General features: G+C 38.7%; 1 protein-coding gene across 1 annotated transcript in view; it reads right to left on the reverse strand.

Annotated features, from left to right (window-relative positions):
* Positions 1-24,229, reverse strand: part of PRMT3 (protein arginine methyltransferase 3) — a 55,658-nt gene that overhangs the window by 14,724 nt on the left and 16,705 nt on the right. The window contains exons 9-12 of the mRNA XM_062494529.1: positions 22,473-22,572; positions 14,386-14,464; positions 9,346-9,533; positions 7,213-7,299 (exon numbers count right to left, since the gene is read on the reverse strand). Coding sequence (XP_062350513.1) covers positions 7,213-7,299; positions 9,346-9,533; positions 14,386-14,464; positions 22,473-22,572 — 454 coding nt within the window. The remainder of the gene's footprint in view (positions 1-7,212; positions 7,300-9,345; positions 9,534-14,385; positions 14,465-22,472; positions 22,573-24,229) is intronic.

The following is a 24,229-nucleotide window of genomic DNA, read 5'->3' on the forward strand; positions in this document are numbered from 1 at the left end:
CCTGCCAGGTGATTCTGTAGAATGACACAAGAAAGACTTCGAGGAACTGGAGAGGCTTCACAGAAAGGAACAGTGCTGGGGCAGGGTCTAGAGCCCAAATCTGATGAGGAGGAGCTGAGGGGCTTGGGGATATTTAGTCTGGAAAAAAGGAGGCTCAGAGGATACATTCTCACTCTTTAAAACTCCCTGAAAAGAGGCCTTGAGAAACTGGCCTCAGGCAGCAGCAAGAGAGTTTAGATTGGATAATAGGACAAATTTCTTCACTGAAAGGGCTGTCAGGTATTGGAACAGACTGTCCAGGGAAGTGGTGGAGTCACCATTCCTGGAGTGGCTTAAGTCATGTGAATGTGGCACTGGGGGACGTGGTTTAGTGCTGCACTTAGAAGTGCTGGGTTAGAAGTTGGACTCAATGATCTTGAAGGTCATTTCCAATCTAAAGACTTCTAAGTACACCTCTGGGAAAGTATTGAAGGATACAAAGGCACAACACAGTTCTAATTATTTGTCCTCTCAGAGTTTTGCAAAAAGCTTGATATAAACCATCAGAATTTCTGCCTTTACATGAATCAGTGGGAGTCACAGAATATTCTGGGTTGCAAGGGACACACAAGGATCACTGAGTTCATGGCCCATATGGGACTGATCCCTCAACCCTGGCATTATGAGCACTGTGCTCTGACCAACTGAGCCAATGGTTCAGTCTTCCTTGAAAGAGCTCTGCAAAACTAAAATCCCTGGCAGCATCACACAGGTCTGTTTCAACATACTCCAAAACCCCCTAAATCAAAACAACCACCACCACTCTCAAGCTGTATTAGTGTAAGCACTGCACCACTTCAGAAATTATCTGGTACCCCACACTGCTGTCTTGGGGGAAAGGAAAAAAAAAAAAAAGAAGAAGTAAAGTACATGCAGATGATGCTTTCTTCAATTTTATCTAAAATCACCAGTCCTGTGCATTAAAAAACAAGATCTCACAAATCTAAAAAACTGAGATAAATCAAAGTTGAAATACTTGATAATAAAAAAATAGCTATACTATTGTGGGCTTGTTTACTATCTTCTTTTAAGGAATTTATACCTTCCCTTCTTTCTTTTTCTAATTTCTTGTGTTTTATATTGAAATGTGCAATTATGTATCTTTTATGTTTAAGTGCATTTTAGAGAAACACTTCTGTAAAAGCGCAGTTCAAAATATTTTCCTTTAATTTCACTTGTGAACACTATCCCAAATTGCAGAAGCTATAATAATCACAAGCATCTATTAAATATGCAATACTACAAAGAAAGAGATTTCCAGTGTCTACAACTTGAAGGAAGATTCAGTCCTCCCCTCTTGTGTAATTTATCACATGCAGCAAAATAAAAGGAAAAAAATCACAAGCAGCATACTAGAACCAATCACAGACACATGCATATTAAAATGAAATATAGGGCTAGCCAGATTTTCATTAAAGGTGACATCTTTTTTAGAAGAAATCAAACTAAAGAAAAGGAACAAGCAAATAACCTCCCCATAAATTCTAAATGATGCTTTACAACTACTGCCTTGGAATCTTTTTCTTCTTTTTTTAATTTTTTTTAAGCATAATTGATAGCTCTTATTTCTCCAACTGCAAGTTCTCTCATCTTTTTTGCTACACCTTTGACAGCTTATTTACAACTTCACCTACAACTAATCAGTAAGAATTTAAACCTTCACTGGAAAAATCTTTCAAGTGCCAGTCTTCTGAATACCATGAAAGAGGAAAACAAAAATAATGACTTGTAAACTGGTAATAAATAACTACAACTCCAGCTGACACATGCTCAAGCCCCAAAGGACAGTAAATATTAGGAAACACTACCAAAATATTGTTCTTCCTCCTTCTCAAATAATGTGCCAGGAGAAAAGTCAAGCTATGAGGACAAAATTTCCAATCCCAAAACAAAGGCAATATATTTACCCAGGGAACTAAGGAGGCCAAATAAGGAATGAAGGAAACATTAAGGATTAGATACACTTTAATAGATATACATGACTGAGACTGCAAAGCAACATCCTACAAAGGTCAACAGAGAGTTCACTTAACTAAGAATAAAATGTTCCTGAAATTAAAATAGCAGCCACAAACTCCTACTCAGTTTTGTCAACCCCACATTTTGATGAAGAGTTCATGTATCTTAAGGTCTTCATCCATTGTTGAGCGTTTCTAAGGTGTCCATGCAAACATACGAAAATCCTGTAAACTAAGCAGGTCTTCCCAGTAAGATTCACTTGTCTTCAAACTGTTCTTCTTCCCTCCCTGCTGAATTATTTCAAGACTATTTTCCTCCCCATTTATTCATGTAACACATACCAAACATAATAAAACTGCAAAAAGCTTTAACATACAATAAATGAGTATTAATACACATTATTTACACTCTTCTACTCAGTCTTTAGCTGAAATGTAAAGAAGAGTCTGAATTTTAATTCAAGTACATCTGAATACTACAGTCCTTTTCCTAAAGAAAATGGCTGGCTGTACATGCAGCATTTTAACAGGACAAAACAGAGACTGCTCATTTCCTTACGAGAAAAAGGCAGCCTTACCAATTCACTTAGGAACAAGGAAATTAAAAATTATCATGATCACTATCACCTACAGTGAGTAATTCATCATTCTTGCTCTTTGCTAGTATCATGTTCCAACAGTGAGTGGCTACAACAAATACAATTAGACAGCTGGCCACAGAAGTGGGAGATAATGTGCTTTTGATGGAGTTTATCCAAGCATGGAGATGGAATGTTTGTCATCCATGCATCAGAGTTGCTGTGTTTTTATCGCAGGGAAAAGAAACCCCTGGCAATTAAAACCCAGCAATTTTGTGTTTTAAAGAATAATCTGGACATCACTGCAGAGGAGGCTAGAGATAAGTAAACAGATGAGAAGGACAAAACCTGCTTTGCAACATGCTAGAGCAGTATTTCCTTTACTCAGAAATAAGGCATTCACAATGGGTTTAACTGCAGTACCCAAACCAGATTTCCAACTTCTAGCTTTAAAAATTTAAATTTTCACCTAAGGTTAGAACCAATGTAATACTTCTTGTTGGCTCCCAAGTGGAAAACCAGATATTAAGAAACGAAACTGCCTAACACTTACGAAAATTTTAACAAGCAAAGATTTTTTTTCCTTAGTCTGAGTAATTTTCTCTAGTCAACTCAACTTCCTTTTTTCCTCCTGAAGGCTTTAATACATCAGTCACGTCCTCTAGTTCATTATCCTTCTTTTACCCCCTTCCTCCCTCCCACTTTTTATGCACATCCCCTGCTCTTTGACAAGATCTCCTGGGAGCAATGAAGAGATACTGCCATTTTCCTCTCAAGGGATATTGTTATTCAGCTAGGAAAGATCAACCTTGATGGACTCACAGGGGAAATGCTTGCAAACAAAAGAGAAAGTCTGTCAATTGATTTCTATAGTGAGGGTAATCACCATTATATTTTATCTCAAAAGCTCACACAGTGATCAACTTGGAATACAATTAATGGAGTATTTTTCTAGCAGCATCTACTAACTGATATTAGCCAGATGTCTCATTAAAATCAGCAGTGACAAACCCCAGCTCTTTATTAGGAAAATGCACTTCTGCAGGCTAATTAATTTTTTTTTTTTTTTGCTATTAACTTGATTTCGGTCCTACAAAGATAACTTGCAATAAAAGTACTTTGGAACCATTTCATATAATGATTCCATGCAACCGTTTCATGCTTTGAAAACCTTAAATCTTTGAAAACTAAAATAATGATATATAAAATTAATGCTAGGAAACGCTTCTTTGTGGCAAAGCATGCGAGGAATGAAGGAAAAATTAACAGAAACAATATATTATCACAAAAAAAAAGCCTTAACTACCCCACCCTGCCTCAGGACTCCTAAAAGACTAACCAGCACATAAAGGGTCATATCTAAAATGTTTATTTTTGCTCAATCATTTTGTATTTCTTATGCATATTACAATTTTTTTAAGACTTACTTAATTTACTGAATTTCTGGAAGAAAAAAAATATTTAGAGCCTTAATATTTTTTAAGGCTATGATTCAATGTATTACAGGAGCATCTGCAATACACTCAAGATGCACCTACAGTAAGACATGAGGCTCATCTCTTATGAGCATGACCTAGTAGTACTCTGCTAGGGGTTTTTTGGTCACATAGAAGTATGAGAGCAGTTTCAAACAGGTGGGAGGACAAACAAATCAGATGTGTCAATACCATGCTCTTAGTTTTGTGAATTGCACAGCTTTGCTTATTTAACACAAGCTCACCATGATGGCTGGGAATTCATGTCCTTAGTACATGCATCCAAACCGAGAAAACAGTGAGCTGAGGAAAAGCTAAGGATAATTTCAGAGGAATTTAACATTGTTTTCACACGGGCAGATAGTGATAGGACAAGGGGGAATGGTTTTAAACCAAAAGAGGAGACATTTAAATTAGGTATTGGGAGAAATTCTTACTGTGAAGATAGTGAGGCCCTGGCACAGGCTCCCCAGACAAGCTGCGGGTGCTCCATTCCTGGCGAGTGTTCAAGGTCAGGCTGCGTGGTGCTCGGAGCAGCCTGATCCGAGGGGTGGGATCCCTGGGCTTGGCAGGGGGTTGGAACTAAGTGATCTTTAAGATCCCTTCCAAGTCCAAGCATTCAATGGTTTTGCCACAGAACCATGAAGTACGGCCTCTCCTGCCTGAGGGATCCTGGGGGTGTTCCAAGCCATAACCAGAGCAAATGTGGTAATGAGTTGGTAAAAAACTGCAATTATGGTTCTGACTCCTGTCAGCTTTTCCAGCGTCCTGTCCTGTTGGCACAGACATGCAAATAGGCTGATGGGAGGAAGCAGCAGACCCTGACATGTTACTTCTAGAGATGCCAGCTGAGAGTTTAGCTCTTCAACATTACGTGGGCACACTCCAACCAGAAGAGCCCACAGCCCTTTTCTCTAGCTACTTGCTACATTACTTCCCATCAGTGCAAAGCTCCTGCAAACCAAGTTCAGCAACAGCAGCCATGCATTCCGTGCTGCCGACACACTTCAGTGTAGGAATGCCTGCCTCACACTGCTCTGCATGCACAGAGTGCCCTGGGAGGGAGCATGGAAACCCACATGGAATCCCACAGCCAGGGACACTGGCTGTAAACCAGGAGCTGGTCTGCAAGAGTATCCCCAGAACAAGTAACACAAATATGTACCCCTACATTATTCAGCTGCCTGGTTTCTAAGGACAGATTATTCAACAGAGCTAGTCCTGATGGTAACACTGCTCTGCTGTCAGCAATGTTGATGGCAACACCAGGAATAAGACAACCAAATCTGCTTCCACACTTCCATGGCTGAGAAAAGCTGCTTTGAAATGAAATACAAACATATGAAGATGGATTTCCAAATTGCTATCTTTGTGGAATATTTTTTGTAAATAAAGCAGGGGTATTTTAAAATGTTCATATTTTAAAAACCCCCTGAAAAATCCTAAGAGACAAGTACAAAGCCCCAGAATTTTGGGAAATGTAGACAATTTTCTCTTTTGGTGCAGAAAATGGAAAACCAGTAGAAAACAAAAACATATGCAAACAAGAAAAACATCAAATATTATTTTCAAAGGACAAATTGCAATCTTAACCATCCCCTCAAAAATTTCAACATAAATAATGGACTTTTACTGTTCATTTACTGCAAGGTTAGGCAGCCCAATATGATGGATGAACTGTCAACCCTCAACTAAACTTCCACAATCCATCATAGAAACTGTGGAAATTTCACTCAAAGTGTCAATAAACCTAAATGATGAAGTGCAAAATACTTTACAGCATTCTGATAATTTTTTAGAACCTGCATTCACTGCAAAAATTTCAGAAACACTGCTCTTTCCCCCACTTCCCTTCTTCATAAAATGCAAGTATACATCTTGATTTATATGCCAGTGATGTCACAGAATCACAGAACAGAAATAAAGTTTTTGTAAGAGCCTAGTGCTAGAGAAAATAGCGTTTATGAAATAAGTTATTTTACTTTACCCAAACACCAGAAAGATGACCAACATTTTGTAAACATTTCTGTTTAATCAGTTATTCAAATGTAGCCATATTAAGAAAATTAAACTAGGGCTGGAGTGGAGCTTGATCTCAAATCAAACCTGACCCTGCCCCGAGGCAACTAGAATTATCCTGTAACACCTTGAAACAGGAGGGGTTTCATTTGTATGCACAGTAAAATATACAGATTTCCATTTAATAAACCTGAGAATGATAATGTGCATTTACCTAATCTGGTGATAATGGACAAATAAATATGAAGTATTTGTACACACCTACTAATTAAAAAATGGATTTACACTATGTACATGGGAAAATTTCACTTTTTGACACCAACAAACACGCAGATTGCTACACTGCAAAAATGTTGGCAAATGCAGCAGCATGAACTAACATCCAAACCAGGAATTACATTGCCTGGTGCAGGCATCCAAGATTTTGTCATCAGCCTGAGCACTTTATAACATACAGAAATGTATTCTTTGTGTCCATGTCAGAGGAAGCCTGCAGCTCTTCTTTGTACACTTGTGCAAAAACATAATAAACCAGCTGTATCAGGATTAATCTGAATATATTAGAAGTAAGCTAAAAATCACCCCTTTACACCTGATTTTGTGACGTGACTTAAGCATGAAACTCCCAGAAGTTTCACAATACTCCAGAGGGCAAAAATTTCAGTTATTGCTACTGATTTCAGAGCATAAAGCTCTTCTGTCAAATTTGATGGTGGCATTTTAATAAATTGGTAGAAAGCAGTTATAATTGGTATTGATACAAAAGCAAATTACTGACATTACTGTAAAAATTAGGCTATTCTGCCTTTGCTTATAATGTAGTGTTTGAAAGCTCAATGCATTACTTAGGCAAGCTAACACCAGACTTTCTTGTATTTCAGAAAACGGCTACAGAACAAAACAAAGACCCCAGTGCTAAGGCTACTTACCCTTCCCTTTCCTCACCTACCTGTATTACCCCATAACACCATTACTGGACTTTTACATTCTTCTCTCTTTATAGAAAGAGCTCATTTGACATCTCTGTACTGCAGAAATGAATGTTTCAAGGCAAGGACTGATGATAAATGAAGGATAATTACTGGATTGTCTCTTAGCCCAGTGCAATACCAACCATGTATGAAGAAACTGAAATTGTCTTACCGTACACTGTGTGCTCATTGTAATGCTCAGGGTGAAAACAGAAGAGAATTCCAAGTCTGGAGAGGATGCAGTATTGCAGTCGATATGCTGTTAAAAATGGTAATAAAATTCTGTCAGTAACAGTGAGGAATGTCAATTAAGATCTCCCTTTAGATGAAGGTTGTTCAGTTCCTCTCATTATGAGACTTTTATAAGGCAATACTATTTCAGCTTCCCAAACAATGGGAAGAGACTCAAAAAACTACCAAATCCCATGTGACAAAACACCTGAAACTCCTCTTCCTCACATGCCCAAATAAACAACAGGCCCTTTGAGTAGTAGTGGTATGGAACCACACAGAGTAGCTCATTCTGTTCAGGAAAGTTGCTTCTTGATGGCAGCAGCCCCTTGTTGGGAGTAAGCAGCTTTCACAGGCATCTTGACCTGTTTTACTCCTTGTTCATGTAGTCACATGGTCAGCTACAGTGTCAAACTGGTACGGGTTCAAACTGGGGGGTTTTGACTTGCCAGATTGGATTTGTATCCATCACAGAACCACTGAGGTTGAAAGAGACCTCTGGAAAACCCCCTTTGCAGCCTTTCACTGGACTTGAGGACAGTCATCTCACTCCTTCACTGGGGAACCTGAGATTGGACACAGCACTCCAGAAGTCATCCCTCTGGGGTACAGCCAGCTCCCCAGGGTGCAAGAGAAGAGGCATCTCTCTTGAGCTGCTGGTGGTAAGTCTTCTTCCTAATGCAGCCTAGGAGGCTGCTGGCTGCCTCTGCCACAAGGGTGTGTGTTACCAGCTCATGGTCAGCTTGGTGTCAACCTGAACCCCCAAATTCCTCTCTGCAATGCTGCTTTCCAGCCAGAAGGCCCCCAGCCCGCTGTTGGTACATGGGATTATTCTTCCCTCCTCTCTGCAGGATTTCTGCATCCAGCTCTGGGGTCCTCAGCTAAAGAGGGACATGGAGCTGCTGGAGTGAGTCCAGAGGAGGCCACCAAGGTAATGCAGTACCTCTCCTGTGAGGAAAGGCTGAGAGAATTTGGGCTGGTCAGCCTGGAAAAGAGAAGGCTTTGGGGTGATCTGACTGTGGCCTCCAGTACCTGAATGCAGCCTACAAGAAAGAGAGACACTTTTTCAAAGAGCATGAAGTGGCAAGGGGGAATGGATTCAAATTAAAAGACAGCAGATTTAGATTTGATAGTAGGAAAAAATTCTTGACTGTAGGGTGGTGACACCCTGGCACAAGCTGCCCAGGGAAGCTGCTGCTTCCCCACTCCTGGAATTATTCAAGGCTGGATTAGAGAGGTCTGAGCAACCTGGGATAGTGAAAGGTATCCCTGCCCACAGCAGAGAGCTGGAACTGGATGATCTTTAACCCCAAGCCTGCTATGATTTTTCATGCTGCCTTGTCTTTAGGGAATGTTTTCCTTCCTGAAAAGTTACATTATGAACTATATAGAACAGGCAGCATCTGATATGAGCAAACACACCAAAGTACCTTTTGTAATAATCATAATGATGAATGGGAACACTTTTAAACTTTCCCTACAAAATATAATTCATTTGTTCTGTAGGATAGCTATTGATTAAAACAATTTACCTATAATACCACTGTTCCCCAACTCATTAATTTTACTACATTGTACTGTAACTCCAGCGAACAAGCACATGCATTGATTTTAAGTTATTTTAAAAACCATGATGGCTAAACGAGAACAAATGAGTATAAAAGCCATTCAGCACAACAGCTATGCTACGTGCTGCACAATGACAAAATTTGATAAACCCCTATGTCTGAGCTGGACAGTGACTGCTCATGACAGCATGGATTAGAAAGGGACATGCATGCACTGTTACCAGTAGAGCATTACCAAAGTAAATTTGGCTTTGGATAGAAGAAATCATAGAACAAAACAGTCTAAATATGGGAAAATTACCTTACTAAAAGCTCAAAGTTGGTAAGAAAAGCAATTAATACAACCCTTCCAGTCGTAACAGCAAGAACCTTACTGCACTTTTATAATTTTGAAGATGCCAAAGTTTGTGTGTGCCATGTGAATTTTTGCCCCTCTTCCATAAATTAAGGAAACTTCTCATCTGGCTCCTAAGGACTGATAGTCACTTATATACATAGTATGGTACCTTAATGACACAGGCTGTAGATATCTGTGTGTTTGGATCCAGCACCTCCACAAGAGCCTCTGGAATGACAGCTTTCTTCATACAAGACATGTCAAAGCCATACACATCTTCCCAGAAAAGCAGCTTGTCCATGTGTTTGTTCATATCCCCAACAGCTACCAGACTGATGGTGCAAAAGTCAGGATAAACTGTAACAGAAACGGAATAGTGACATTTTATTTTATACACACAGAGGACTTTTTTACTCTTTTGTCTAAAAAGTGATCAACATATCAAAAGAATTTAAAAAAGAACTTTTTTTAGCTCTTGGACAAGACGCTTCTGCTGCTGCTCTACTTTCTAGAGTCCCATTCTTCCCACAGAAGAGACTAGACACAAAAATTTAAGTTTCACACACTACTCTGGCACATCCTATTCATAACAAAATATCTTTTTAGTTGAATCCCACTACTAGGAAATGATTAGAAACTTGATGTCTGAAGAAAATAATTTGGAACAGTCTATTCTGGGTTCTATACAAAGACTAACCTAAAATGTATTTCATAACTGCAGACAGACACCCAAACAGAAATTCAGGCGAGGACTTTTCAATAGCAAGAAACATCTGTGAAAAGACCTTATTTCCAGAAAAGAGCATATATTCTTACTCAAGAGTTTTATTCTTGTTTGCTATCAGCTCTGGCTGATTCTTACCTTATAACCTAAAAAAATATTTCTGGGTACTGGAAATCACCACTTTTCTGTCTGCATCTGAAGAGCAGGAAGTGGCCCCACAGACAGAAGAGAAACTCATGGATACCCTCCCTCCCACTTTCAGAATAAAGCTATCATTTCACACTATTTTCACATTTGTGCTTTTCCTTCTCCCAAGAACATCTTCAGAACAAGTAACTATTTACAGCTTTTACAAATAGTAGTGCAAGGCTGACATTTGCCTTTTTAACAGCTGCCAACAAATCAATCTCTTGGCAATCTTAACTGACTGGAAAACCCACAAAGAACAGCTGCTATGTACATGGCTGTCTACAACCTCAACAAACAGAATAAAAGCTTATAATTTATATTTAGCCAAGTTTCTTTTCAAAAAGAAATGCCTGTATTCTGTTCTTCAGAGTTTTAAAGCCTCTAAAGCTATATAGATTGAATTGTTGACCCGATTTCAGACCAAAATGTCAACTAAAACACCCTACTTAATTATATTTGATTTTATATTAATACACAAGAGGGGCAGTGTTGATACAACAACTTTCTCTCTTCCTCCCCAAAATCTGGTGAATTTTAAAATTAATTTTGTCTTCAGATCTGCTTGAAATTATCATTTATCAATATGAAGAAATCATTGGTATAGCATGGTAGGTCAGAAAAGCAGTATTTTCTACTTGCAAAATACTGAAGATAGAGGCAGCAAATTGAAATTAGACCTTTCATATATTGAGGACAGTTTTAGGCCAAAGGAAATATTCTTATATATAGTGATTGTAAAGAATAACCTTCACTAAGGAAGTTTTTTGTTCTATAAAGACATTGAAGTAAGCACACTGACATTTTTCTCACTTGCTGACTGTTTAAAGCAGAATAAATAAATATCAGCAAGCTTACATTGGAGTCCCACTGGTAAACTGTCATCACCCCTACTTTGCAGCTGAGGAAATCAGAGCAGAAGGTGTCTCCAGGAACAGCCTACAATTAACTCAGCAGTACAAAGACAGTTGGATGAGAATCCAAACACCAAGACAGTTAACTGTCCTGTCCTAAACAAATCACTTGGTTCCAGCCCACCTGACAGCTGTCACACAAGCACAAAACATCAGCATCTGGTGGTGGGAGTATCTGCATGTAGTTGCTGGAGCCATCACTGAGTGAAGTCTGCTTCTCCAAGCTTTCCCACTGCTGTTTAACATTGTGTATGTACAACACTTGGCTTTACCTCAGAGCATTCACACCTTCAACAGCAACTACAGATGCTCCAAAAAATTAAGACAGTGTGATACAGACAACAAAAGCAAGGGACAAGAGCTTTTGAGGGATTATTTTTTAGGGGAGTAGGTTTCATAGGTATGGTGAGAAGAGAGAAGACTGGCAGTCCTCAGTTACAGAACACACAGGAGCGTTGTAGTGCCACTGGAATGAAAACTAAACCCACAGCAAAACATGAACAACTATTCAATAAACTTCCTTCTTCTGACTAGTCCAAATTTCTGGGACATTCTGTAAACCAAAGAGAAATTTAATTACCTCTATCAAGCATAAAATATCTGAACTGGATCATAATCAGTTTTTATTAAATATTTTGCACAGCAAATCCTTAAATCAGCAGCGGAACTCACAATCGATTATACAATGTGCTTAAGAACAAGAGAAAAATGTAAACTCAAAATGTTCCAATTTAATCTGCATTTTTACTGTTAATAGCTGCAAAAGTGGGCAATGTCTGTTTACATTTCACAAAAAGAAATCTGTGTTCCACCAACAGGGCTCAGGCAGAAGACTACAGTGATTCATTAATTTACAGACCCACCCATGTCCTACACACTGTACTGAGATTTGACTGAAAATATAAGCAATGCTATCTGAATATCAACCTAAATAATATTAACACTGTGGAGTTTTGTACATATTTAAAAGCATCTGCACAAAGTTGCATTTGCAATTTCCCCATTACCCTTGATTTCCCTGGAAATCTTCTGCTCTTTCTGTAACACTTTCCTGTGCAATCCTGACAGACTTGTCACTTTTTTCCCCATTAAGCCTATAATTCAGTAATTATTCCTTCTCACAGGTGAAATGAGCAAAATGCTGATTGGACAAAAGCACACACTCCTCAGAGCTCTCCCAGATTCATGGCTTTGACCATCTGTGTCCTTCTCGACTCGGTGCCCATGAGCCATCCGTCACCAGAACAGCTCACGTGGTAGGAAGAATATGATGGGAAATCCTTCAGCCCTCAGCAATGCCTCACAAACTTCAGGATGCTGATGGGGAAGACAGCAGTCCTCCAGATACACAGAAATACCTCCACATGAATACCATCACCATTTTGATGTGAAGGAGCATTATCTTTTGAACGTATTATGTTTTGAATGACACCTTCTTTATTCTGTCACCCCTCAACAACGCGAACTGGGCTCAAGTGTGTGAAAAAATCTGTACTTGAGCAACAGCTCTAAAAAAAGAAACAGATGGGCCCTGGGCTGCAAAAATGTTATGTTCCCAAATAATGCTATTCTATACTGTACACATTACCCTACATAGCTTGGCACAATCCACTCCAGCATGCCAAAAGGCTGAACTGAAGTAATGACGATATGACTGACTGAACACATATCTGGAAATTTGGATTCTATTCCCAGCTCAATCACTGAAAGATCTGGTCAAATTGCAGCTGCTGCTATCGATTTTTTCAGCTTTCAAACTTTCTCTGCAATAATGATTTTGGGCTCAATAGTACAAAGTGGCTTTAGACAAAATTAAGCAAATTTAGGAAAATCTCTGGTAAGGCTTCACCTCAGAGTGAACTCTTAGTTCTGGCTCATCTGAATTTGGATGTGCAATTTAGCAGCACTGCAGAAGAGTCTGTGCTGCTGAGCACCCTTCTCATGGACCCAGGCCACAGCCTGGACAAGCTGGCAGAGGAGCAGTAACTGCAAGCACCTTAATAAAACCGTTGACAGAACTGAAAATCCCATCTGTGCCTGTACGACGCTCTGTGCTTTGTCAAGAATCAGAGGAAGGCCCAAGACCACTGTCAGACCCCAAAGGATGAGTGTACTGCAGAACCAGGACACCCCATCTCTCAAAGGAATCTCTGGGAGTTACAAACTAAGAGCAAACCTACCAACAATACAGTTTAAACAGAGGTCGGAAATTTCTGGCCCCTTTCAGAAGGCTCTGGAAGTAGTAGCTAAACATAAAATGATTCCCCATGATTTTAGGGAATGTCCCTGGATTTCATTGTATTGCAGTGTAAAATTATCAGCATACATCTACACAGAGCACACACCTGTGTTCCTGATGTGGCTGGACTATTCCACATTACAGAAAACAAAAAACCTCTTATTCTGTTACACTGCTCAAATGGCTACTAAACATTATAAGACATCTCTTGCTCATACATTCAGCTTTGTGAACAACAGTGAAAACCCCATTTTTCCTGCTATACTCTGCAGTACACAAAAGCTCACTGCAACCAGAGGGAAGCACTGCAGCAAGCACTGTGACACAGCCATTAATCCAATCATTAGATCAACGTAGTGAAACTGTGTGCACGGTTAGCACAAAGGGAGAAAAAAAAACCCAGACTGATGGCTACAACTGAAAAGGCCAATATGAAATACAATACTGACAAAGGAATTGAGCACATGCAGAACTCGTGCACAAAACTGCATCACATGGGGAATAAATATTTAAACAGGCATTTAAACACTGCTCAAGATGACACTATCTAAGTTACTTAAATGGGTAAAGGAACTCTACTTCAAAGCAAATGCTTTTGCTTTGTCACAGCCCTATCCTCAAGCCATAAAAATAAAGAGCATATTACCACCAAGATAAATATGCTGAACTGAAACAGTGTTAATTCCATTAATTATTTAATGTACTTGAAACTATGTCCTCCCCACACAAATTCCCTCCTCTAGGAAAATGCCCTTTCTTTAATCCACAGTAGCTTACTCAAACAGTAAGATGTGATAACATCTTACAAGATAAAACTTATTTTCCTCTGTTCATAGCTATGCAGAAACTTGGATTTCAGGACAGGAAAACAAATACCTACATGTGTGGGAAGAACTGGGGAGGAAAAATTTAGTCTGTGTTTAAGAATAAATAGCCCCCTCTATTCTTAAAAACACCATTAACTTGAGACCTTGGTACCCCCATCTAATGCTCTTCTACAGCCCATAATGCCATGAAGCTCCTGCTAATGGAAACATTTTTCACTGAGACTGGCAACTTTCTCATCCATGCATAGCTTATTCAAAGTCTCTGAGTTCATTTAGCTTCCCCCCAGAGCTAAATTTATTAAAAGAATTGAGCACCAACCTGAGCCTCCCTCTGTCAGGTACGTGTCCCTTGCATAGATGACAGAATCCAGCATTGACTCAAAGAGAAGGAAATAACCCTGTTTATAGAAAAAGCAAAGAATTTAGAAATCACTGTATTTCTTATACTTAGTCATTCTGCAGACAGGCTTTAGCAACACAATTTAAGAGCATTATAAGCCCATATACCAAGACAGTTTGTCAACAACAGCACTGTCACTTCAAAATTTATTATATAAAGTAGCATCCTTTCCCAATTTTTCCAACTTCCCCAACTGCAAGCATGTAGCACACAAAGAAAAATAAATATGCCATCTACACCAAAAATTACCAACATCAAAAGACATCTAATTCAACTCAAAGCAAGTGAAAAGCTACATGTATTGATTTTTTTATAACTGTGAGGTTCCAAGGAAAATACAAATAACCTATATAAAAAAATCCCCCTTCAGATCTGCACGCAACACTGAAACTATTGTCAGAGAAAGGCCAAATGGAATGCATCTTTGTTTCTTCATATTTGCAACCTGGTGGTGCCCTGCATCACTCTGGGCAGTGCTCACTAAGAGAGGTGGAAATAAATCATGTACCAAAGACATCAGTTCTCTGGGTGCCCTACATCATTTAGCAGCACCCAGACTTGCAAAATTTCCAGCATAAAAATGGTTACAACTAGATTTGAATAGGGCTTTTTTGAGTTGGAATTAATTTTATGTCAGATTAATCATACTGCTGGTGGTATTTAGAATAATTTATTGTAAATCTCAATGAGTCAGGGAAACAGGGAAAACATTCCCTATTTAAATACCAGAGATATTAAAAAACTCAAATAGCACTATTAAATAAAATTAGCATTTTATAGAAAACATCCAGTTCCTCAACTACTTCTAAACAAAATGCACACTTATGAGATATACAGCCCTTTGTTTTCCAATGGATATACTGATTTTATACCTTTCCTGTCCTGCAAGTTTGAGCATTGTTACTCAATACTGTAACATATTTCATCTACATCCTCACAACACCAAATCAATTAAGACAAACACCAACAAAGATTTTGTATTTTCATTTAGCAACCTAATTTTCATTTTGCTTAAAACACAGCTCAGCCACATGGCTTGATTTAATTGGCAAGAACAAAATGGATGACTGAAGTCCAGACTTCAGGACCTGCAGTCCTACAAGCCCAGTCAGCAGTAATTTAACAAAAGAAAGCTGGGAAGCTGCACCAGGGAAATTTAAGATTGCACGTTAGGAAAAATTTCTTCACTGAAATGGTTATCAAGCACTGGAACAGGTTTGGCCAGGACAGCCCTGGAGGGATTTAAAAGTCAGGTCAATGTGGCACCTGGGGACATGGTTTAGTGCTGGACTTTGAAGTGCTGGGTTGGACTCAATGATCCTAAAAAAATACTTCGAAGTTCATAAGCAATAAATGCCATTTTCTGCAGCCTTCAAAACAAAACAAAACTAACACAAAAACAAACAAACATAAAAAAACAACACACAAAACTACCAAACAAGAAAAAAAAACCCATGAAAAGCTCAGAAACTTGAAGTATGACGTATTTGTATTCAAAGAGAATGCTGTGTGAAAATAATGGCCATGTCCTTTTCTCAATCTGCTTTTTCTCCACTGAAAACTTTTCTTCCCAATCTTGCCTGTTCTTCTGCTTTACTGCCCAACTTCTGTACATCCTTAGAATAAGTCCCAGGAGGAAGACTACTGCTTTGTAAGCAACAGGGTTGCTAGTAAGCTTTGCTGAACAGCTGAAAAAGCTGAAAAGGCTTGGAGCTCCAGTTGCATCAGGCAGGGATAACCTGATGCCCGCAGCAAGCCAAAAGCACAGCATGGAAGCACAGCTTTCTTTTTTATACTGTTATGGTTTAAGAATATGTTTACCTCACAAAAAGTATTTTTAGATGCCTTTAACTGAAAATGAATTGTTTTCACAGTATTTTAAAGGTAACCTCTAGGACATACTGGAAGACTAGTCAGCAGCAAGAGTCAGTAATTCACCAAGTGACATCTTCACGGACCAGCTCTTCACTTCCTCCTTCTGCCCACTGACTATGCATGCCAACCTGTGCAAGAAGTACAGCTGCACGACATTCCCTCAGGAGAAATGCAGAAAAATTCCCACCATCCTTTCCCTGACCAATCCACTCTGGCACTGCTGGTTCTCCCCCCCACCACTCCCAGTTCTCTTTCCCCACCAATTCATCACAGCCTTCCTGTTAAGTTACATAAACCATCAATGGTAAATCAAGTAATTTACTACTTACACCAAAACATTTTGCTCAGTGTGCTGTGCTCATCTGTAGTGTTAGTTGGAATGCAATTTCACAGCCTGCTGCCCCACCCGTAGGGGAGCCTTCTGGAAAGAGAATTACACCTGACATTTTTCCCAAAAAAATGGTCAAGGGTTTATTTTTTCTTAAGCATGTAGTGACATCCTCAAAAACAATCAGTGTAAAGAGTCTATTATACAAATCTGTGAGCTGCATATTATTAGTACAATCTTGATAGTGGCTAAACTAAGACACATAAAAGGTGATATTCTCTGTTAAAGACAACCTGAATGCACAGAACACCTTAAATTTTATGCTATCCCATTACTTGTTTGCTACTAAAAAGCTGGAAATTTCCTCCTCGAAAGGAACATGAAGTTCCCTATTTTTTATATTTGCAAAGCTGAAACAAAATGTTCTCCAGCTAACAACAAAGCCCCAGAGAAACAGATGTGGACAGGAACAGAAATACACAGCATTGTGAGTAACTCTGTGCAAGCACACACCTGCCCTATCCCCATGTCTGCCCAAGGAGACACCCACTGAGCCCCCTGAATCCATAGGAACTTGAATATTGCTACATTTCTTATATATCCTTTGTATCTGTATTCTGTGCTCCTAACAGAATTATAAAAGGCTCATAAATCTTTGATGCCTTAATATCCTCCATTGTTATTTTTTCCCTATTAATCAAATATACTACAGTCTTCTCGTATTCATTTTAATTCAAAGCTACATAAAAATATTTTACCAACTGATCAAAATACAAGTATTCAAGTTCTTTCAGCCTTAGTGTTTCAGTACTTACATGATAATCTTTGTGGAGAAAAAGAGTTTAAGGTCTTTAACAGCATCAAAAAGTGGATTTAGCGTGTTTAGAACAGCAAGAATTAGCAGAATTTTTGGTACAGCAGGAAAAAATGTGCCAAGATAGAATTTGGAAGAATTGCTTAACTACTTGAATAAGCACTGTGTTTCCCCTCTACTTGCTATCAAAGATGCATTTCATTATTTTCTATAACATTACTGAACCTGGTCTGGTTCTCCAGATTCAGTAAGGCCCACTACTGAATATTTAATGAGACAAAAACAGCTACAAAATTACTGGCCCAGAGAGTCGATTTTATATATTTTTTTTTAATTCCCAGTGGTATAAAAAAGCACAGCATTTTCTCCAACAGAGGTTTCTAACTGCAAGATTTCCACCGGCCTGTAAAGTGAAGCAAGTTACAGAAGGTATGCAACACAGACTGCACAATGCATTCTGACCCTGACACAAAATTTAATCTGGCATTAACAAACATGAACTGATGTGGCCCACTCTGTCATGAAAAATTACATTTTATTTGACAAAATTCCCTGCAAACCTGCAGTGCACACAAATGACAAGCAGCAGCTACACATAAACACTTCAGCATGCTCTGCTGCAGCACCATCTCCCACATGCTAAGTCTTCCTCCATGCTGATCTCTCATGTATGATTCAATTTTTTAAAAAGAGGAAAAAAAAAAGGGGAAGTAATTCATTACTGACAGAGCAAGCTCACAAATTTCAGCATCACAGCTTGACTTTGTCATTATGCACACCCTGTTGTTTCCTTAAACAAATAAAAGTGAGAACACCAAACGGGAAGATGTGAAGAGCAGAAATGTGCTCCCAATTACGGGTGTTGACAAATAAACAATCCTGCAAGGAAGTAACTGTATCTCTCACAAAAACAAGGGAAAGGAAGGAGAGAGAAGGTTTCCAGTGTTTTAGACATGCACACTTCCTTTTCTTTTCCCTAGATCCTGAATGCCTCTGTTCACAGCCCAGCCTCATGTAATTTCAAAATTATCTTTTAAAAAAGAGAAAGAAATAGAAAAGAAAAAGGAAAAAAGAAAATACTAGCTATCTGACCAAAGACACAATTAAAAGACAAGTACTGGGTTGTAACCTCAGTGTATTTTAATCTGACAATGCATCTCTTCCCCAGTTTTATCTTGTGTAACTCTACTGCATATTCAGTACCATAAAGCACTGCATAAAAAACCCAGTTTATAAGTGCATGTACACTAACATTGCATTTGAGACAACCATCTCAGGCAATTGTCTCTCACAGCAAAGGCCCTTTACAAACAAGAAATGCAGATATTCCAAAGTGAAGAAACCTTTAGCTTTATAGTTTTAGCTAGAGAAAGGAAGCAAAAGCAATACTGAGGACATGAAAAATCTGCACACAGATGCAGCTGCGCAAGAACATTCCAGAAAAGCATTACATACATTTTGTTTCTGTCTGCACTCATCTTTTCAGTAGCAGGCTATGAAGTTTACAATTACCCTACTTAAATAATTCAGCCACTTTTGTACGTCATATTTTCCTGGCCAGGAATGCATGCAAGTGTACACTCTGAATAAGAAGTAAGGGATTTATCTGTAGGTGAGTGATGACACAAGCACACAAGTAACAAAATATCAGAGCTTGGCAGCAGTATACAAATTTTTAGTTACACAAATTAAGGTTTTTAAAGTCTCATGCATCAGAGCTCTAGGCAGGCAAGCAGGATGATGCATCAGAAGCTTGCAGCCCTGATACGAACCATCAAACAGTCCTGGACAGGGAAGCCTCCATAAAAACAAGGCCAGAAGTGGCATTTTATATAAAATTCACCCATTCTTACATTCAAAATCGTTTCTCTAAGAACTGACAGACTTTCTCCTTGGAGAATCTGTTTGCTTATTAGCACAGACTTTAACTTGGCCATTCCTGTACACTCTCTCAAGGCAATGTGGTTCACTGGGTAAAGTGGCCCTTGTGCTCCTGGCTCACAGCACACAAGAAGTCCCTTGTGTCAGGTTGCAGACTTCACAGAAGTTTTGCTAAAAACAATGTCCAGCTGTCTTTGGAGTGAAAGTCTGAAGAGCTTTATCTGGGCCTATAAAGTCCAAGAAGCCCTCAATCTTCAGCAACCTGCCTTTCAGACACCAAGAGAACAGCTCACAGCTCTTCACACCTCCTACTGCCTTCCTGTGTCTTACACACTGGGCTGAATTGAACACAATCATTGAGATGCCCTGGTATGACACCGACATTGTCAAACACACAAACTTCAGATGTCACAAACTGCATTTAGTTACAAACAAGTTCACTGCTAATTTCTTTCACAGGCTTAAATAAAAATACTGTAGACATGGTTGCTCTTCATTCAGTCTCCAAACTTGAAACATGAAAAAAAATATCCAGAGGAATTTAAATTGGGAAAGCATTATATTGGAAGATGGCAAATATGCATTTGAAATACAAATTTCAACATAAAAACACATGCACTCACACACGCCTGCCCAGTGTGTAGTATTTAAGATGCTTCTCCCATTTATCCATAATTTAAGGGAACAAATTTACAAAACAAAGAGATGGAAGAAGAGCAAGCAGTTTGTGGCAGCCATAGGTCACTTCTGCAATTAAGCAATTGATCATCAGGAACCATCACACTGAGATACTCATAATGCAATGCTGTACCTTTTTGTCAGACACTGCTCTATGTGACAGCTTTTTCAGAAAGCCTAATCTAGAAACAATCCTGGGAGAATGCAGTATTTTTCCTCTCTCTTGCCTCATATTTGTTTTTAACTTTCTGATGTTCCAGACAGCTCTAAGAAAAAAAAAAAAAAAAGCTTATTGTGTACTGGTCTTAAGCAGTGTTCTGTACCAAGCAAAACATAGCTATGGCTCCACAAATGGCTTTGACATTTACTAATCTAAAAGCAGCTTGTTTTCTAAACAGAATTACAACTTTTCACATTTTTGTTATAAAGAAAAATACGTGAATTTTCCTGCCAGTCCTTAGAAAGTCTCTGCATAAAGAGGCAAAACCTGACATATATTGAATTCTTTTTTTCTTTCATGCTTCAACATTTCCAACATCTCCAAGCACTTACATTCACATATTAAGAGCAGATTTCACACTGAATCATGTAGGGCGGCAAATGAAAAAGCAAATTCACACAAGAAAGCCAGACAAAGAGGAATCTTCATCTGCATTAGGCAACATAATGTTCCTTTCTGGACAGTGCTGGAACAGTGTGTACACTGTCCAGCTATCAATCTTACTCCATAGCATTGTCCTCTTTATCTCTGTCATGCAGCAACCTATAAAAATCCTAACATACCTAAATATTTAGAATATCTAATTAAGTGAAGTGCAAATGGCTATGCAATTATGACATAAAAAAAAGTAAACTAGCATGCAAAAGAAAAATACCCAATATTCAATATTTCATTTCTTACAAGAGCTGAGTTTTGAAATCCTTTAGTTCATCTTAGAGGCACTGATTTACAAACTGACTTCAGCTCCCTGACCAGGTTCCTTTTAAAACCAAATCTCGGGCACTAGAAGGAGAAATGTGATTTTGGGAACATTAATCTTGGTGCACGTATTAGACAGCTGATCAGAAGTTTCCCTGAAAAAAATATAATTACGTTTCCAGTGAAGCCACCATACTGTCAGAAATCACCAACCATAATGTGCTATTTTTAAGTCACTGGTTTGAGCCAATGGCTTAAAGTATCCTTGAAACTAGTGACCTCAACACTAAATTAAGCTCATGCTTCAAATAATGTACATTACAGCAGTGGAGGAAAACCTGCAGATTTCTAGTTCACTGACACATGTAATATTAAACAAATACATATTGGAAAAAAAAGGAAACCCATTTATTTTCATCCTTCCCTGAAAAACAGGCAGATACATACAGGTCCACAGTGAGTGTGTGACCTCCCACCAAAGGCTGTTGTTTATGGCAGAACAGCCACAGTTTGTTAAAAAACAAAACAACCCCCTCAAAGAAACAACTAACATTGAATATACATTTTATTACTAATCTTAAATTTCAGGCAGAAAGGAATTTTTAAGTCCAAACACCTAGAAGAAGCACGAAGAAAACCTGTGTTTTGAAGTGCTTTTTGAAGGCCTGTGATATGAGGATTCTGAATAGCAGAAGTTCACAAAAAAAAAAACCAAAAAAACCAGTTCAAAGAGATGTTTCCTATGACATTTTTGATAGGTTACAGGCATTCCTAAGTCACTATGAAACTCAGGCTGGCACTGGGTTTTGTAACACAGATTTCTTTATTAGGTTTAATGGCAGGTAGCAAGGACAGGTGTGCAACAGTTATCAGCCACCACATGAAAAGGGTAACAGGCCAACAGCAGAAATCCAACAGATTCCAGGAGATGGCTCATTTAGACACTGCTGCCCATCACACTTATTTTGTACTTTTAAATCAGTAACTGTTATGCTAAAACCCAGCAATAAAAAGCAACATTGTTTTCTCCAGTATTTGCAGATTTCCAGAAGCGGCGCCTCCCCTTCTCATCACCTTTCCTGCACAGTCAGGAGAGTCCTCAGCTGAGTCTGCAGACTGAAGGTATTTGAGCCACCAGAGTGAGCTGGCTAGATGACTAATACAATACTTCTCCATTACTTTCACCTAAGCAGCCACAACAGTACGACTGAGTGCTTTATAGATTTCCAAACCAACTACGTAACAGAAACTTGCTGCACCCAAAGCAGCTCAACTGCACTTAGAGAAGCTTGACTTGAAAGAGCTTGAACAAGAGGGAGCAGGAATTGTGTCCAAGTACCACATAATCAGAACTGCCATCCCAAGTATGACATTGTCAAAGACACTGCTGGAACCATGACAGATGCTTTGGTTAAAAAAACCTAGCATCACTTATTAGAATAACTTTGCAAATTAAATAAAATACACCTTTTTCCTGAAAATAACTCGAAAATAATAGCCATGCACCTTACCATCCACTCAGATATAATTACATCCACTTTTTCCAAAGGCAGATGAACTTCCTCGATTCTTCCTTTGACTAATGTAATAACCTTTTCAAGTTTATTTAATCTGCAAGTCAAAACATAAACAAATCAGTTTCTATTTCAAATTTATGCTGTGAAGAGAGATATCCTCAGATCTCTATTTCACATTCCTCCCCTCACAAACTTTTGGTTTAACTAATCAAGAAGCACTAGAATGTACTGTTCCTCAGTTATATTTCAGAGGGAACATTTCCAAGTAGCTAAAAATTGCAGCAGATTTAGTGCCAGGAGAAGATGGCAAGCAGTAGATCTCTATACCTCCAACGTGCCACGCACGCAAATGTGCAAGCTTCAGAAACCAGGAAAACAGAGAAGACAATTTAAAACTGCTGGTCCTCTTTATTTAAAAGCTGTTTGTTTCCATTTCTCCTCCTCTGACCTCCACAGCAATCAGAGCCTACTCACCACACCAGGACAGCAATGGAAATTAACTTCTTCACAAAGCTGTTTTGCACGACTCGTTTTTTTATTTAACCAAACCAGCTGCAAAGTCACTGAGAACAAAGCTTCCCTCTAAATCAGTACTACAGTTATTCCACAGTAAAGGCACCCTTCCCCACTGTGATTTCGGCAAAAGCATCTGCAATGTTCAGTACCTGCAGTAATCAGGGATTACCTCACATGCACGTCATGGTACAACCATCCTGCGTAAGGAGGGAGGGACTGGGACAGGACTACAGGTTTTGGAACAGGAACTGCACAATAGTGAAATTATTAAGGGTGTAAATGCTTGAAATGCACTGTTTTTCTTCTTGGCAAACCATATTGGTCTTTCTTGCACGCATCTTTATTACCATGGTTATTCTTACAGAGGGCAGAAAAGTATTCTCACCACAGAAATTTATCTTCCCACCACAGTTCTTATCTCTGCCCCTTCCCTCCCTCTCCTGACATCTTACTCTTACATTCTGTCTGGCTTTCAACGCAGAGCAGTAATGACATTAAAAATTCAATCTAAAAGACAATGGAAGAACAGACTATGAAGGAAGGAAAAGGAAAGGGTCAAAGGGCTCCTTGAACACGTGGGCTTTTGCAAAGATCAATTAAATCCTCCACACAAGACAAGTCTTCTGTTAGAAGATAGCAGTTCATTACTAATATCATATTTAATGCTCTAAACAGAAGTAAAACCAGAAGTTCAAAGTGAGGAATGTTAAATACCTACCACCCACAACAATAACTTAAGAAAGACTAAAAGAGATCTAAAGGTAACTTTCTAAATGACCATATCTAAAGACACGACTTAAAAGAACAGAGAGGAAAAGGATTAATTCACTACATACTGGTTTTCAATTATAATGTTTAAAAAAATCCAAATCAGCCAATGTAGTTTCTACACTGCAGGAAAAACTGAGATTTAGGAAGTCTACTTCAACTTTCTATTCTAGCTTAACACCAATGAATACCAAAATCAAGTCATACACTGTGCTAGAAATTTTACAGGGACTATTCACAACAAGAAAAAGAAAAGGCAATCATTTAGTTTGAAGAAAGTTTATTTTTAAGGCTACTCAGGCTACTTATTCTGGTTCCCTTAGACACATGAGCTGCACTATTTCCAGTAATTAACATGCTAGAAATTAACCTGAATTCTGGGAAGGATAAAAGCTTTGAGCACACACTTGAATCACAGGTGGAAGCGTGTGCCCTAACAGTCATTTTTTTAAGCTACAGAGTTGTTT

Source organism: Cinclus cinclus, chromosome 6 (genome assembly GCF_963662255.1).
Source record: "Cinclus cinclus chromosome 6, bCinCin1.1, whole genome shotgun sequence".
Lineage (NCBI taxonomy): Eukaryota > Metazoa > Chordata > Aves > Passeriformes > Cinclidae > Cinclus > Cinclus cinclus.